Here is a 16,988-nt window from a genome sequence, read left to right on the forward strand (position 1 = left end):
ATCAAGAGGGCTTCCCTGGTGGCGCAGTGGTTGAGAGTCCGCCTGCCAATGCAGGGGACACGGGTTCGTGCCCCGGTCCGGGAAGATCCCACATGCCGCGGAGCGGCTGGGCCCGTGAGCCATGGCCACTGAGCCTGCGCGTCCGGAGCCTGTGCACTGCAACGGGAGAGGCCACAACAGTGAGAGGCCCGTGTACCGCAAAAAAAAAAAAAAAAAAAAAAAAAACAAGAAGAAAAAGTCGGTAGTACTACTTTCTTATTTTTTTTCCATAAAATATTTTCAGATATTTTTCAATATCTGGATAGATCATGAAAGAGCGGCATGGTTGTGAACATCACCCATCACTCACGTTGCAGTAGGAAAAAGACGAGAACCTTGGGCCTATATTTCAGTCCCATCTGAAGAGATCATCTCTACATCGGTATCCCAGAAATCCAGAGTGATCCTCAATCTCCAGGCAGTTCGCGTGGCCTGGACTTTCAGAAGTGCAGATGGTGTCAGGACCTGGAGGGACCCTGAGGCTGAGTGATGGGAAGGAGAGAGGTGTGGAGTCAGGAATAGATGACAGTCACAAGTAAGTCGATGTGTTGACTTGTTCCAGTTTCCCCAGAGATAGACTGACCATTTGTCAGGAAAGCATTTTAAGTCAACACCTCCAACTATACACAGCCTAACTTAGCCATTGATGGGATCATAAGATGTAGGATTAAAGTGAGAGGTCACTTCATTCCCTTTAGATCTCATGGTGATTTTGTCAAGCCTAGAAGGCAGCGTGTGTCAGAAGGGTGAAAATCAAGAGCCAAAAGGAAAAAACCAAACAAAACCAAACCAAACCAACAATACAAAAACAAGCAACAAAGTCCTTCTAGTCTTTGTACTAGAGATGGTGAACAGATCGTTCCTCAGATCACTGAGAAATGGCCTTAAGTTGTAATAATCAGAATTTAGACATATCATAATTTTGGTACAGATGCGATAGAGAGCCCAGGGGATTAAAAATCTAGTGATAAATAGGGAAGTGGGTAAGATTTTCAGAGGAGACAGTTAGTTAATATTGGAATGGGTTATATTGAAGAAGATTGTTCAAAGGACATTTGTTCTCAGCAGACATTAAAACAGGATAGAATCTCACCCCGCTTGGCCAACACAAATTAATTCTCAGGCCTCTTAAGATTTTGCAACTCTATGATTCTCTATAGGGTGTAATAAAATTTTACTACCACATTTTTCCTATGGAATGTCATGAAATGGACATCTCTCAGAAGTGGATCATCCTGGCCAAAGTAAACCCCACTTCCTTATGCCTAACACAGCCACACATGGACACATAATCTAAGATTTGTCATTTGGGGGGATAATCTTCAGGACATTAAACAATGATCCTTAACACTGGCTGCATATTATAACTATCTGAAGAGCTTTAAAAAAATTGATGCTGCAAGACTTTCAGTACACTGAAAACTATAAAACACCATTGAAAGAAATTACAGAAGACGTAAATAAATGGAAACATTTCATGTTAATGGTTTGGATGGCTTAACACTGTTAAGATGGTAATACTCTTCAAATTTATATACAGAGTCAATGCAATTCCTAACAAAATCCAGTCTGGCTATTTTATAGAAAGTGGTAAGCTGATCCTAAAATTCATATGGAAATTCAGGGGACCCAAAATAGTCAAAACAATCTTGAAAAGGAACAACAAAGTTGTAGGACTCATGCCTCTCAATTTCAAACTTACTACAAAGCTACAGAAATCAAGACTGTTGGGTACTGGCATAAGGTTAGACATAAATCAATGGGATAGAATTGAGAGTCCAGAAATAAACCCACGTGTCTATGGTCAGCTGACAAGATTGCCAAGACGTTCAGTGGGGAAAGAATAGTCTTTTCAACAAATGGTGATAGGACGTGTGATATTGTGATTCACACTAAGATATGTTTGGTCTTCATCCCCATTTCTGGCACAAAACTTGTTGTGGATTGGTTATGATTTCAAATCCACTTGTTTATGACTTAAGTGAAGTCATTTGATCTAAGGATGACTTTGTTTATCTTGAGGAAGCTGTGCCAAGATGATGTCATTTACATCTGCTGTGGATCAGCATGCAGTAGTTCAGCTATTGAGAGGTGTCGCTGGGGGGCTGATGGATCAGAACATATGGAAGAGTGGCTAACACGTGATGGACATTTACACTTTAAATACCGAGTATTTGTGAAGGTTTGCCGAGAGCATTCAGTCTGTGCAAGGCTATTCTTTGCTGACCAAAATAGCTCTCCGAAGAGCTTAAGACACTGGTTCCTGCCATGGCCCCTCCTGGTCAGCAGTGGTGTTAAACCATGCAGCAGTCTCAGGGAAAGAAGGGACATCTGTTCCTGCCTTGGCGAGGCTACTCCTCAGAGGAGTGGTGCAAGCCGTGTAAGGGTCCCCGGAGCAGCCCACCTTACTGGCCAACCCTGGCACCTTCACTCCACTAGCATTGAGCTCTAGCAACAAAAGGGACTTTCTGTGTGCGCTGGCAGCTGGATATGTGCTCTTGGGTGACCAAGCTGACTCTACTGAGAACCAGCTTGTAGAAAGGTACACCTCAACTAAATTTGGACTTAATTCTTTCACCTCCCCTCTGCCTGGGGCAGTAGTGTGATTCATCTATCATTGGTTTGAAGTACAAAATCTCTTTATTGGCTTATTAAGAGACATTATCCTATATGCTATTGGCCTGTGAAATATTACTATTATAAATTATATTACTGCCTTGAACCTGTGTTAAACAAATTATTGGCAAAGACAATCTCAGTCTCTGAGCATAATTTGCTGGACAAAACAGAACTCCCAAAACACTTGGAATTTCCTAAGTGATGAGAGCCATAAAGGTTTTTTGTTATTTTAATGAGGAGACTTTTGGAAAGCACCTAAGGATGGTGGCTGTTGCCAGGAGAATCAACCCTGTGATTTGAATGTTGAACTTTCAGTCCCACTCCCCTGAACTCCAGGGAGGTTGAATCGATTGCCCATAGCAGTGATTTAATCCATCATGTCTAAGCAATGAAGCCTCCATAAAAACCCAAAAGGACAGGATTCAGAGAGTAGAGAAAAGATGGGGCCAAAATGGAGGAGTAGACAGACCATGGGCTCACCTCTTCTCACGAGCGCACCACAATCACAACTATTTGCAGAACAACCATCAGTGAAAAAGACCAGAACCTACCAGAAAAGACTTTCTACAGCTAAAGACATAAAGAAGGAACCACAACGAGATGGGTAGGAGGGACATACTCGTGATATAATCAAGTCTTATACTCCCAGGTGGGTGACCCACAAACTGGAGAATAATTATATTACAGAGGTTCTCCCACAGGAGTGAGAGTTCTGAGCCCCACGTCAGGTTCCCCAGCCTGAGGGTCCTGCACTTGGAAGATGAGCCCCCAGAGTATTTGGCTTTAAAGGCCAGTGCGGCTTAATTTTGGGAGTCCCAAAGGACTGGGGGAAACAGAGACTTCATTCTTAAAGGGCACACACAAAATTTCACACTCTCCAGGACCCAGGGCAAAAGCAGTAATGTGATAGGAGCCTGGGCCAGACCTACCTGCTGGTATTGGAGAGTCTTCGGAGAGTCAGTAGGCAGCTGTGGCTCACTCTGGGGACATGGACACTGGCAGCAGCCATCTTGGGAGCTTCTTTTACAGCATGGACACTGGTGCTGGCAGGCACAACTGTGAAATACTCATTAGCACCAAGACCTGGCCCCACCCAACTGCATGCAGGCATCAGTGCTGGGATGCCTCAGGCCAAACAACTAACTGGGAGGGGACACAGCCCACCCCACATCAGCAGCCAGGCTGCCAAAGGCTTCCTGAGCCCACAGCAACCACTAGATATGCCTCTAGACATGGCCCTACCCACCAGGAAGCCTGCCCTAGCCCCTGGACCAGCTTCGCCCACCAGGAGGCAGACAAAAGCCACAAGAAAACCACAGTCCCACAGCCTGTTGACCCAGCCTGCCATAGCAGGCCAGACCCTGCCCTGCCACCAGCTGGGCTATGGCCTCGAGCTTTGGGACACCCTGGACTCCACACCCAACTATGTCAGGAATCAGCCCCCCACACCAGAGATCTGACACCAGCTCTGGGATCCCTGGGCCCTGCAGCCAGACTCTAGGACCTGGCTCTGCCTGCTAGTAGTCTGGCACTAATCCCAGGACCTGGTTTCACCCACCAGTGGGTGGGCAACTGTCCTGGAGTCTTCCAGACCCTGAATCCACCCACCAGTGAGCCAGCACTAGCCCCAGAGCCCCCTGGGGTTCTGCAGTCAGCCACCTCATGACCTGATCCCACCACCCAGCAGCCAGCAGCCTCTGCACAAGGCAGGGCCTAGTAACCAACCAGACTAGGGTCCAACCAAGCCTACCAGACTGCCCACATAGTCAACCTGCCACAGCAGAAGGACCCATGCAGCCCTCCTAGGGGGAACGCTGAGAGCATACAGCTTGGGTGACAAGAGAGGAGTGCACTGCTAGGACACATAGGATGTCTCCTACAGAGGGCCACTTCTCCAAGGTTGGGAAACATAACTAACCTACCAGATACATAAAAATGCAAACAGCAACTTAGGCAAAATGAGATGGCAGAGGAACATATTCCAGACAACAAGATAAAGCCTCAGAAGAACTAAGTGAAGTGGAGAGAGGCAATCTACCTGAAAAACTGTTCGGGGTAATGATCATAAAGATGATCAAAGAACTTGGGAGGAGAATGGATGCACAGAGCAAGAATTTAGAAGTTTTTAACAAAGAGTTAGAAAATATAAGAAAAGCCAGAGATGAAGAATACAATAACTGAAATGAAAAAACACACTAGAAGGAATCAGTAGTAGACTAAATGACACAGAGGAACAGATAAGTGAGTTGGATGGCAGAGTAGTGGAAATCACTGCCACTGAACAGAAAAAAGAAAAGAGAATGAAAAGAAATGAGGACAGTGTAAGAGACCTCTGGGACAACATCAAGGGCAGTAATATTTGCATTATAGGGGTCCCAGAAGGAGAAGAGAGAGAGGAAGGGGCTGAGAACATATTTGAAGACATAATAGCTGAAAACTCCCCTAATCAGGGAAAGGAAACAGTCACCCAAGTCCAGGAAGCACAGAGAGTACCATACAGGATTAACCCAAAGAGGAATACACCACAACACACTGTAGTCAAAATGACAAAAATTAAAGATAAAGAGAGACTATCAAAAGCAGCAAGGGAAAAGCAGCAAGGGAAAAGCAGCAAATAACATACAAGAGAACTCCCATAAGACTATCAGCTGATTTTTCAGCAGAAACTCTGCAGGCCAGAAGGGAATGGCATGATATATCTAAAGTGATGAAAGGGAAAAACCTACAATCAAGAATCTCTACTCAGCAAGGCTCTTGTTTGATTTGATGGAGAGATCAAAAGCCTTACAGACAAGCAAAAACTAAAAGAATTCACTAAACCAGCTTTACAACAAATATTAAGGAACTTCTCTAGGCAAAAAAGAAGGCCACAACTAAATACAAGAAAATTATGAAATGGAAGAGCTCATTGGTAAAGGCAAACATGCAGACGGGGTAGGAAATAATCTATGCACAAAGCTAGTAGGAGGGTTAAAGGACAAAAGTAGTAAAATCATCTATATCCACAATAAGCAGTTAAGGGATAAAACAATTAGATGAAAAATATGATTATCAAACAGTAATTGTGAGGGGAGGAGAGTACAAATCAAATGCAGGGTTTAAAAAATGCATTTGAAATTAAAACAATCATATATATATATATATATATATATATATATATATATATATATATAGACTACTCTATAAAAACTTCATGGTAACCACAAACCAAAAATCTATTAATAGATATACACAAAAAAGAAAAAAAGAATCCAAATATAGCACTAAAGATAGTCATCAAATTACAAGAGAAGAGAACAAATGAAGAAGAAAGGAAAAAATAAAGGTCTACGAAAACAACCCCCAAACAATTAACAAAATGGCAATAAGAACATAGATACCAATAATCACCTAAATGTAAGTGGACTAAATGCTCCAATTGAAAGACACAGAGTGGCTGAATGGATACAAAAACAAGACCCGTATATATGCTGCCTACAGGGTACTCACTTCAGATCTAAAGACACACAGACTGAAAGTAAGGCGATGGAAAAAGGTATCCATGTAAATGGAAATCAAAAGAAAGCCAGAGTAGCAATACTTATATCAGACAAAATGGAATTAAAAATAAAGACTGTTACAAGAGACAAAGAAGGACACTACATGATGATTAAGGGATCAATCCAGAGAGCAGGGAGGGTGGCACGCCCAGAGGGCACAGAATTTCCATGCCCCTTTCCACTTGTATCCTGCCCTAGGCATCTCTTCCATCTGGCTATTCCTGAATTATATCTGTTGACTGAAGAAAGAGTGCACAACTCAAGAGCTGTGAGTTCAGTTTTATTGGGGGCAAAATGAGGACTACAGCCGTGAAGACAGCCTCTCAGATACCTCTGAGGAACTGCTCCAAAGAGGTAGGGATGGAGGTCAGTATATTCATGATTTGGTGAAGGGGGTACATGCCATCAAGCACAGATCTCGGTGGAAGGTTGCTGCTAGTAACAAGGAGCAGATGTCTCTGTTAGTGATTTTAGTGCTTTTCTTGATATGAGAAGATGCAAAAATTGGGTTCATAAAACTTTCTTCTGAAAATATCTAACTACCTAAAGGCCCGTTCTGCCAGTTTTTCCAGAGCAAAGAGTGCCTCATTTCTGATCTCCATCCTAAACTCCTTTCAGGGTGTGTTAAAGGTCAGTGACTACAGTGGCTAGTGATTTAATTCTTGTAGAACCAGATGGAGAGGACTTTTTTTTTCATTATCATATTCTTTTATAATAAACCAGTAACCTAGTAAGCAAATGTCTTCCTGAGTTCTGTGACCTTCTCCAGCAATTACTAGAACTCAAGCAGGCGTTGTGGGAATCTCTGATCTATAGCCAGAGCCCAGGTGATAATCTGGACATGCTATTGGCATCTGAAATTAGGGAGGGGGCAGTCGTAGGGGACTGAGCCCTTAACTTGTGGGTCTGATATTGAGTTGAATTGTAGGACACCCAGTTGGTGTCAGAGAATTGCTTGGTGACATAGGGGGAAAACTCACACACTGGAATTAGGTGCAGAATTGTAGTTGGTGATCAAAAGTAAGACCAGAATCAGAATTTTAAGATGATTGGACATCCACACACAGAAGAATGAAGTTGGACTCCTACCTCATTCCATATACAAAAATTAACCCCAGGACTTCCCTGGTGGCACAGTGGTTAAGAATCCGCCTGCCAGTGCAGGGGACATGGGTTCAAGTCCTGGTCTGGGAAGATCCCCCATGCTGCGGAGCAACTAAACCCCTGCACCACCACTACTGAGCCTGCACTCTAGAGCCCACGAGCCACAACTACTGAAGCCCGCGCCTAGAGCCTGTGCTCCATAACAAGAGAAGCCACCGCAATGAGAAGCCCGCGCACCACAATGAACAGTAGCCCCCGCTCGCCGCAACTAGAGAAAGCCCGTGCGCAGCAACAAAGACCCAACGCAGCCAAAAATAAATAAATTAATTAAAAAAAAATTAACCCCAAATACATCAGAGACATAAATGTAAGAGGTAAAACTATAAAAGAACACATAGGCGTAAATCTTCATGATTTTGAACTGGGTAATGGTTTCTTAGATGTGATACCAAAAGCACAACCAATAAGGAAAAAATAGATAAATTGGACTTCATCAAAATTAAAACTTTTGGGACTTCCCTGGCGGTCCAGTGGTTAAGACCCTGTGCTTCCAATGTAGGAGGCACAGGTTTGATTCTTAGTCAGGGAACTAAGATCTCACATGCCGTGCAGTGCGGCCAGAAAATAAATAAATAAAAATAAAAACTTTTGTGCCTCAAAGAGCACTATAAAATGAAAAGCCAACCCACCAAAAACTGGGAGAAAATATTTGTAAATCATATATCTGCAAATCATATATTAGATATTATGTATCAATAAATCTATACTCTGGTATCCAGAATATATAAAGACTCTTACAACTCAACAACAAAAAGACATATAACTCAATAGAAAATTGAATGAGAAATCTGGATAGACATTTCTCAGAAGAAGATATACAAATGCACAATAAACACATGAAAAGAAGTTCGACATTATTAGTCACAAGGGAAATGCAAATCAAAACCACAATGAGATACTACTTCTTCATACCCACTAGGAAACTATAATTGAAAACACAGATAATATCAAGTGTTACTGAGGAGAAAGTGGGGAAACTATTACCCTCATACACTGCTAGTGGGAATGTAAAATAATGCAGCCACTTTAGAAAACAGTTTGGCAGTTCTTCAAAAAGTTAAACATAGTGTAACTATCTGACCCAGTAATTTGACTCCTAAATGTATACCCAAGAGAACTGAAAACATATATCCACACAAAAACTTGTACACGAATGCTCATAGCAGCAGTATTCATAATAGCCAAAATGGAAACAATACAAATGTCCATCAACTGATGAATGGATAAACAAAAGGTGGTGGTATAGCTATACAATAGAATATTATTCAGTCATAAAAAGGAATGATGTAGGGATTCATGTTACAGTAAGTATGACCTTGAAAATATGATGCTAGGTGAAAAAAGTCAGTCACCAAAGGCCACATACTGTATGATTCCATTTTAATGAAATGTCCAGAATAGGCAAATCCATAGCGACAGAAAGTAAATTAGTGTTGCCAGGATTTAGAAGGAGGAAGGAATGGGGAGTCAATAGGTACAAGTTTCTTCTGGGGGAGATGAAAATGTTCTGGAATTAGGGAGTAGTGACGATTGCACAACTTTGTGAAGACACTAAGAACCACTCAGTTGCATACTTTGAGAGTGTGAATTTTATGGTATGTAAATTATATCTAAAAAAATTCTATGAAAAAATACTGATGACTGGTCTCTAGTCAGATCAATCAAATCCAAATATCTGGGCATGAGACCAGGGCATTTAAATTTTTAAAGGCACCCTGGTGATTCTGAAGTACCAGTGGCTTGTAATCCACTGCATTAAATAAAGCATCAATCTTTTTTTTTTTTATTGTGAATTTGTTGGCAGAGATTATTAACAAGATTCTTTGAACTTCCGTGGCTCTAATGGTAATTTTGATGGGGACAGATGGTAGGAAAAGGTCTAGAGTAATGGTAGCTAAAATTTACCAGTGTCAGAATTCACCAGTGCTATCAACAAAGGGATATATTGTTTCAATTCATTATAATGTGTTTTTTAAAAAACAGTTTTCCCCAGTGCTAATCAGTTGGCGTGTTCTTACATGTTCTCCATGTTGCAATATCACTGAAGATTTTTCAAAGGATGTAACATTACCCTTAATTACAGTGTCACTATAACAATGTGTACAATCTGTAATGTCAGGGTTTTATTTTTTTAATCTACTCCTGCTTCAAAATTCCCACTGGAATAGCTATGGTGACCCCTAGTTCAGAGGATTTCCCTTTGGACCCAAAAGTGTGATGCAGACTTCAGATTCTGGGGCTGTCCAAAGGGTGGGGTGCTTTAAGCAAGCACAGGCTAAACTATTTCACCTATCCTAACTGAAGGCCAGAACCACAACTGCCAAGTAGTTTTTAATTTTACTTTATCATTTGTTTAATATTCCCACTTAATTCCAAAAAGGAAGTTGAAGTAATTTGATTGTCTAAGAAGGTAGATTTAGGACCAAAATAGGCCTCATAAGCAAAGTATTCATTTTCCAGCATGGTTCCTTATGCAGAGAGATATAAGCCTAAAAAATCCACTTAACCTGAGGGGCTTCCCTGGTGGCGCAGTGGTTGAGAGTCTGCCTGCTGATGCAGGGGATACCGGTTCGTGCCCTGGTCCAGGAAGGTCCCACATGCCGCAGAGCGGTTGGGCCCGTGAGCCATGGCCGCTGAGCCTGCGCATCCTGAGCCTGTGCTCCGCAAAGGGAGAGGCCACAACAGTGAGAGGCCCGTGTACCGCAAAAAAAAAAAATCCACTTAACCTGAATATTATGTATCATTTTGGAAAATGTTTCCTACATGGTCTAATCCCATGATGAGAAGCACCAGGTGCAAAGCCACACAGAAGATGCAATGGCAAAGTTCTCTACTGGGAAACACCTTGTTTCTGCTAAGATACCAGAATTACACACACATTTTTATTAGAAAAGTTTAGCACATTTAAGCAATAACCTTTCTAAAACATGTAAGTCTCTAAATAATGGCTTTCAAACTTTTAATCTCCTATTAATAAGCATAATAAATGGAATGCAAAACACTCTCCTGAAGCATATCAGAGTTATACAAAATAACTCTACCTATAACTTTGCTACTTTGTACTCCTTACAAGAAAGCATATCAATATTGAAGTAAGTAAAAGCAATGTTATTCATATTGAATCTAGACTTCTGTTCATTGTACTAGTCTTTGCTAATATTGAATTATACTAATTGCATTAATATTTAATTTGGGGATAGATTCAATAGAAATGCAATTACGACAATCTATTGCAGGAGGTTCAATACTGGGGCAATATACTGAATCTACTGAATTTAGAATTACCCTAATAATAACATCAATTTAGACAAGCTTCTTACTAGATATTTCTGACCTAGCCATGATGGAGAAACTGGTACCACACAGCTCTCTTACTATAAACAACAACAAAACTAGGTAAAGTATATAAAATAGACACTGGACAACAGTCTGGGAGGACTGTAGTTCCTGAAAGAAGGGAAACAAACAAGGTAAGTTACATATACACACAAAAAACTTGACTGATGAATTATCTCAAACATTTAAAGAGAAAATAATACTAATCCTACACAATCCTTTTTAGAAAATAGAGGAGGGGGGAACACTTACAAACTTGTTTTATGAGATCAGAGTTACTCTTATATCAAAACCAAAAAAAGACATTACAAAAAACCCCCAAAAAACTGCTGACCAATATTATCAAGAACACAGATTAAAAAGTCCTTAATAAAATTTTAGCAAATTGAGCCCAGCAACATGGAAAAAGAATAATTATCATGATCAAATGAGGTTTATTCTGGGAATGCAACGCTAGTTTAACATTTGAATACAAATTGATGCAATAACAGAATAAAGAAGAAAAATCATGTGATCATCTCCATGGACGCAGGAAAAGTATTTGACAAAATATAACACTCATTCATGATAAAACCTCTCAGCAAACACAGAATAATAGGAAACTTTCTTAACCCAATAGAGGACATCTACAACTAGCAACATACTTACTAGTGAAAGATTAAAACTTTTTCCCCTAAGATTAAGATCAGCACAAGTATTCCACTCTCACCACTCCTAGTAGAGGTCTTCAACAGTGTAATAAGACAAGAAAAAAAAGGCATAAAACTATAAAGGAAGCAGTAAAACTATCTTTGCAGATGACATCATCCTACACATAGAAAACCTTAGACAACTTAACAAAAGCTACTAGAACTATTAAGTGAATTTAGGAAAGTTTCAGAATACAAAATCAATATACAAATCTCAGTTGTATTTCTATATATTAACTAATAAACATTTGAAAAATTAAGCTTAAAATAATGCCATTTAGAATAACATAAAAAACCCAAAGTCAGGTATGCACTTAATAAAACATGTAAGATATATACCATGAAAACTACAAAATATTGCTAAGAGAATCAAAGAAGACAAAAAAAAATGGAAAGAAATATTTACTGTCTCTCGTTAAGATGTCAATTCCCCATAAGTGACCCAAAGATTTGACACAACTGTAATCAGAATCCCAGAAGACTTTTTTTTGTAGAAATTAACAAATAGACTATAAAATTTTTATGGAAATTTGAAGGGTGTGAAGGAGATGAAGCAATTCTGAAAAAAAAAAGTTGGAGGATATACACTATTTCAAGATTGCTAAAATCCTATGGTAATCAAGACACTGTGGTATTAGCATAAAGGCAGACAAACAGATCACTGGATCAGAACATTGTATAAGAGTAGAACCATATGTATTAATTTTTGACCAAGGTACTAAAGAAGCTCAATAAGGGAAAAAAATACGTCTATCAAATGGTGCTGAAACAACTGGCTATCAAGGAAAAAAAAAATCAATTGCAACTCATACCTCACACCAAACACAAAAAATAGTTTGAGATGGATCATAGCTTTTAATGTAAAAGCAGAAACCATAAAGCTTCTAGAAAAAAACACAGGGGGTTATCTTTACAAATATTTCTTTGTCAGGACCCACAAAGCACTAATCATAAAAGAAACAAATTGAGAAAATTGACTTAATCGAAATTTAAAACTTCTGTTCATCAAAAGACCCTGTTAAGACACTGAAGAGAGTTCCTTGGTGGCTTAGTGGTTAGGATTCTGGGCTTTCACTGCCATGGCCCAGGTTCAGTCCCTGGTCAGGGAACTGAAATCCCGTAAGCCGTGCAGCAAGGCCAAAAAAAAGAAAAAAAAAGACATTGAATAAGCAAACTATATGTGGGAGAAAATATTCATAACATACATATCTGACAAAGGACTTGTATCCAGAATATATGAGCAACTCCCATGACTCAATAATTAAAAGAAGAACAAACCAATTTTTAAAAAGTAGTCAAGGGCTTCCCTGGTGGCGCAGTGGTTGAGAATCTGCCTGCTAATGCAGGGGACACGGGTTCGAGCCCTGGTCTGGGAAGATCCCACATGCCACGGAGCAACTGGGCCCGTGAGCCACAACTACTGAGCCTGCGCGTCTGGAGCCCGTGCTCCGCAACAAGAGAGGCCGCGACAGTGAGAGGCCCGTGCACCGCGATGAAGAGTGGCCCCCGCTCGCCGCAACTAGAGAAAGCCTTGGCCAGAAACGAAGACCCAACACAGCCAAAATAAATAAATAAATATTAAAAAAAAAAAAAGTAGTCAAGAAGATTTCTACTTTCAGAAAGATGGAGTACACATACTTTTCCCATACTCCTGCTAAGTACAGCTAAAAACTCTGGACATTCTATATAAAGCAAAGATAAGAATACTCCGAAAGGTGGGGAAAAGGCAGACCAGCTATAGACCTCAGGAACTGAGGAACAAGGTGGTAAGTTCCCTGGGTTTTCTTTTTGCCTCATATATCCCAGACTGGATGCTGGAGAAGCCAGCAATATGGAAATGCCAATGGCTGCGCACACACACAGATACATACACACACACACACACACACACACACACACACACACGCACACACACACACACACACACACACACGTGCTCTAGAAAAGCCTGCTGGCTCTAGCCAAAGGACCAAAAGGGACAGCCTTGGGTCTGGTTCCAGCTGTTCAATCTTTTTTTGTATGCTGTGAGGAATAAATCACCCTTCTAGCCTAAACTTTAATGGGGTTTAATGAAGAGCCCTAATTCAACTTAAAACTTTTTTTTTTCTGAGATCAAAACTCTACTTTCTTATCTCAAGTTAATTCTGCTCCTTTCTTTAACTGTGTCAGCCATGCTTGACCCACTTTCTTCAGTGCTTAGCCTGTATCCTATATTGCATCTCCTCAACATCAATTTTATTGAGCCATAATTTGCTTCAATATGCACCCATTTTAAATGCATAATCTGATAAGTTGTGATGCATGCATATACCAAAGAAACTATAACTGCAATCAATACATAGAACATTTTCATCACCCTCAAAAGTTTCATTTTCCTTCTTGGCAGTCCATCTCTCAGCCCCAAGTGTTTTTTGGTCACTAAATTTGCATTTTCACTATAGTTTGTATTTATACTTTTGGGTCTGGCTTTTTTCACTCAGCATATGGTTTTGCATGTGTGTCGCATTTACCTGTAGTTTGTTCCTTTTTATTGTTGAGTAGTATTCTACTGCACAGATGTACACCACATTTTGTTTATCCACTCACCAGGTGAAAGACATTTGGGTTGTATCCTATTTGGGCCATTACTGTGAATAAAACTACAATGATCATTCATGGAAAAAGAAATGATGACATAGAAGTGTATTTATTGATAGGGAAAAATGTTCATGACCAATTGCTAAATAAAAAAAATAGGTAACAGAACAGTTTATATAACATGGACCCACTTTTGTAAAGAATATATTTGTGGGGCTTCCCTGGTGGCGCAGTGCTTAAGAATCCGCGTGCCAACGCAGGAGACATGGGTTCGAGCCCTGGTCCGGGAAGATCCCACATGCCGCGGAACAGCTAAGCCCATGCACCACAACTACTAAGCCTGCGCTCTAGAGCCTGCGAGCCACAACTACTGAGCCCACGTGCCACAACTACTGAAGCCCGCACGCCTAGAGCCCATGCTCTGCAACAAGAGAAGCCACTGCTATGAGAAGCCCGCGCACCACAATGAAGAGTAGCCCTCGCTCAGCACAACTAGAGAAAGCCTGCGTGCAGCAGCAAAGACCCAATGCAGCCAAAAATAAAAATAAATAAATTTTTTTAAAAAAGAATATACTTGTGTAAATAAATAAAAGCCTCAAATGTTAATGATGGTTAACTCTGGGTATTGAGATTACATGATTTTTAAGTTAAAAAACCAATAAAGTGGGCAAAAGACTGTAACAGACACTTCACAAAGGAGGATCGGCCAATTAGCACATGAAAACCAATCCTTAGTCATCAAGGAAATGCAAATTACAGTCACCATGTGATGCCACGACTGACAGCACCAAGTGTGGGCCAAGATGTAGAGCAACAGAACCTCATATGTTACTAGCGGGAAAGTAAAACTGTACAACCACTTTGAAAACTGGTCTGGCAGTTTCTTGTAAAGTTAAACATGTACCTACCCTATGACCCAGAAAATACACCTCTAGGTATTTACCCAGGAGAAATGAAAACACTGGATACAGAAAAGACTTGTGCATGAACATTCATAGCACTTTTATTCCTAACACAGAATGTTCCAGTAAGAAAATTAGATTTCAAAAAATTTTACCTTTCTCTCTTTTCTTTTCCTAGCCCTGGCTTCAAAACTAGAATAGCACAAACTAGAAACAACTCAAATGTCCATCGGTAGGAGAATAAATAAACAAAACGGGTCCTTCCATACAAACAAATACTATTCAGCAATGAAAAAAAATAACAAAAGAAAATCATTTCTGATACACACAACATATGGATGGGCCTCAATATCATTATGCCGAGTGAAAGAAGCCAGGTACAAAAAGATACATACTGATTCCATTTATATGAAGTTCTGAAATAGGCAAAACCAACCTGTGGCAAAAGAAATCAGGGGAGTGGTTGCCGGTGGAGTGGGGTGGGCTGGGAGGGGTTGACAGGGATGGGGCCTGAGGGATATCTGGGGGGTTATGGCAGTATTCTATATCGTGATGGGTATGGGTTACACAGACAGATGTGACTGCTGAAACTCAGAACTGTACACTTAAGACCTGTCATTTCCGGCTTCCCTGGTGGCGCAGTGGTTAAGAATCTGCCTGCCAATGTAGGAGACACGGGTTCCAGCCCTGGTCTGGGAAGATCCCACATGCTGTGGACCAACTAAGCCCATGTGCCACAACTACTGAGCCTGAGCTCTAGAGCCCGTGAGCCACAACTACTGAGCCTGTGCGCCACAACCACTGAAGCCCGCGCGCCTAGAGCCCATGCTCTGCAACAAGAGAAGCCACCGCAATGAGAAGCCCGTGCACCGCAATGAAGAGTAGCCCCCGCTCGCCGCAACTAGAGAAAGCCCACGTGCAACAATGAAGACCCAGTGCAGCCAAAAATAACTAAATAAAATAAATTTATAAAAAACAAAAAGAGCGGTCCTTTCACTGTACATGAGTTATACTTTAATAAAAATGGGGAAAATTAAAAACAAAATAAATCTTTTTGTTAATGTAAATTTCAAACATACAAAACAGTAGAAAGTATACTTTTATGAGTACTCCATTATAATTGAGTAATGATTTGCTAACTTCTGTTACTGGCAATAAATTGCTTAGACACACACCACAACTAATTCCCCACTTGTTCATGAGCCAAGAATGACTGTGTGTTGACTTTCTAATAAAAGGCTTTTCCTCCCTTGTCAGGTCTCACGGTTTGAGAAATTTCTAGAATTTTACAAAGGTAGAATTTTCTAGCCTTCTCAGGGATTTCAATGGAATGTAAGAATTTGACCCATTGACACGTATTGAAAAAATGTGGTCATTTTCAAATACCAGAGAGGTTTCATTTTTTAGGTTTTTTTTTTAACTGGTCAAGATTGTCTTTAGGAGGAAACAACCAGGATTGATTGATTGATTTTAAAATAAGGTCAATATTTTTTCTATTTCACCAACTGAAGAACTACAATGGTAATTTATGCTGTACTTCTCTCCATTCATATTTTAGAAGATGAATTAATGAAAGGAATGAGGTAGACTGGGGTTAGAATGCTGTTTTTACCAATTATCATATTTGTTATGGGATCTTGAATAAATTTCTTCATCTTTCTGACCCTTAGTCTCCTCATCAATAGGCATAAGAATATGTACCTCAAAGTGTCATAATGAAGATTAAATATCATCTGAGAAAATGCCTGGACATCTGCCAGGAGCTCAGTAAATATTACTGCCTTCCCTTAACGCCTTAGCAGAGGGCAAGAGTGAAGAATGTTCCATCCTCCATATTTCAGAGGTAGGTACACTCTGAAATCTGGACCTTCTTTGGGGAATTTATACAAGCCCAGTTTGAACTGTTTTACAGGTAAGGTGGCTGTAGGTGGATCGAGGCAGGTGGGAGTGGGAGGGCTGTGAGATCCTCCCCTTTTATCTCCCTAGAACATCATATACATTTTACAATAACTAATGATGAAAATATTGTCTGCAGTTTCTATTCTTCTCGATGAAAGTGTACTTGGAAAGCCATTTCTTGTTGTTGTTCTCCCTGGAAAGCATTGATCTGGGACCCAGCTAGT

At 40.5% G+C, this 16,988-nt stretch overlaps 1 protein-coding gene across 1 annotated transcript in view; it reads right to left on the reverse strand.

Moving 5' to 3' along the window:
- Positions 1-211: 211 nt before the first annotated feature.
- Positions 212-16,988, reverse strand: part of LOC129391530 (uncharacterized) — a 35,699-nt gene continuing 18,922 nt past the window's right edge. The window contains exons 3-4 of the mRNA XM_055080021.1: positions 3,588-3,701; positions 212-521 (exon numbers count right to left, since the gene is read on the reverse strand). Of these exons, the coding sequence (XP_054935996.1) occupies positions 389-521; positions 3,588-3,701 (247 nt within the window). The 3' untranslated portion in view covers positions 212-388. The remainder of the gene's footprint in view (positions 522-3,587; positions 3,702-16,988) is intronic.

Source organism: Physeter macrocephalus, chromosome 18 (assembly GCF_002837175.3).
Source record: "Physeter macrocephalus isolate SW-GA chromosome 18, ASM283717v5, whole genome shotgun sequence".
NCBI lineage: Eukaryota > Metazoa > Chordata > Mammalia > Artiodactyla > Physeteridae > Physeter > Physeter macrocephalus.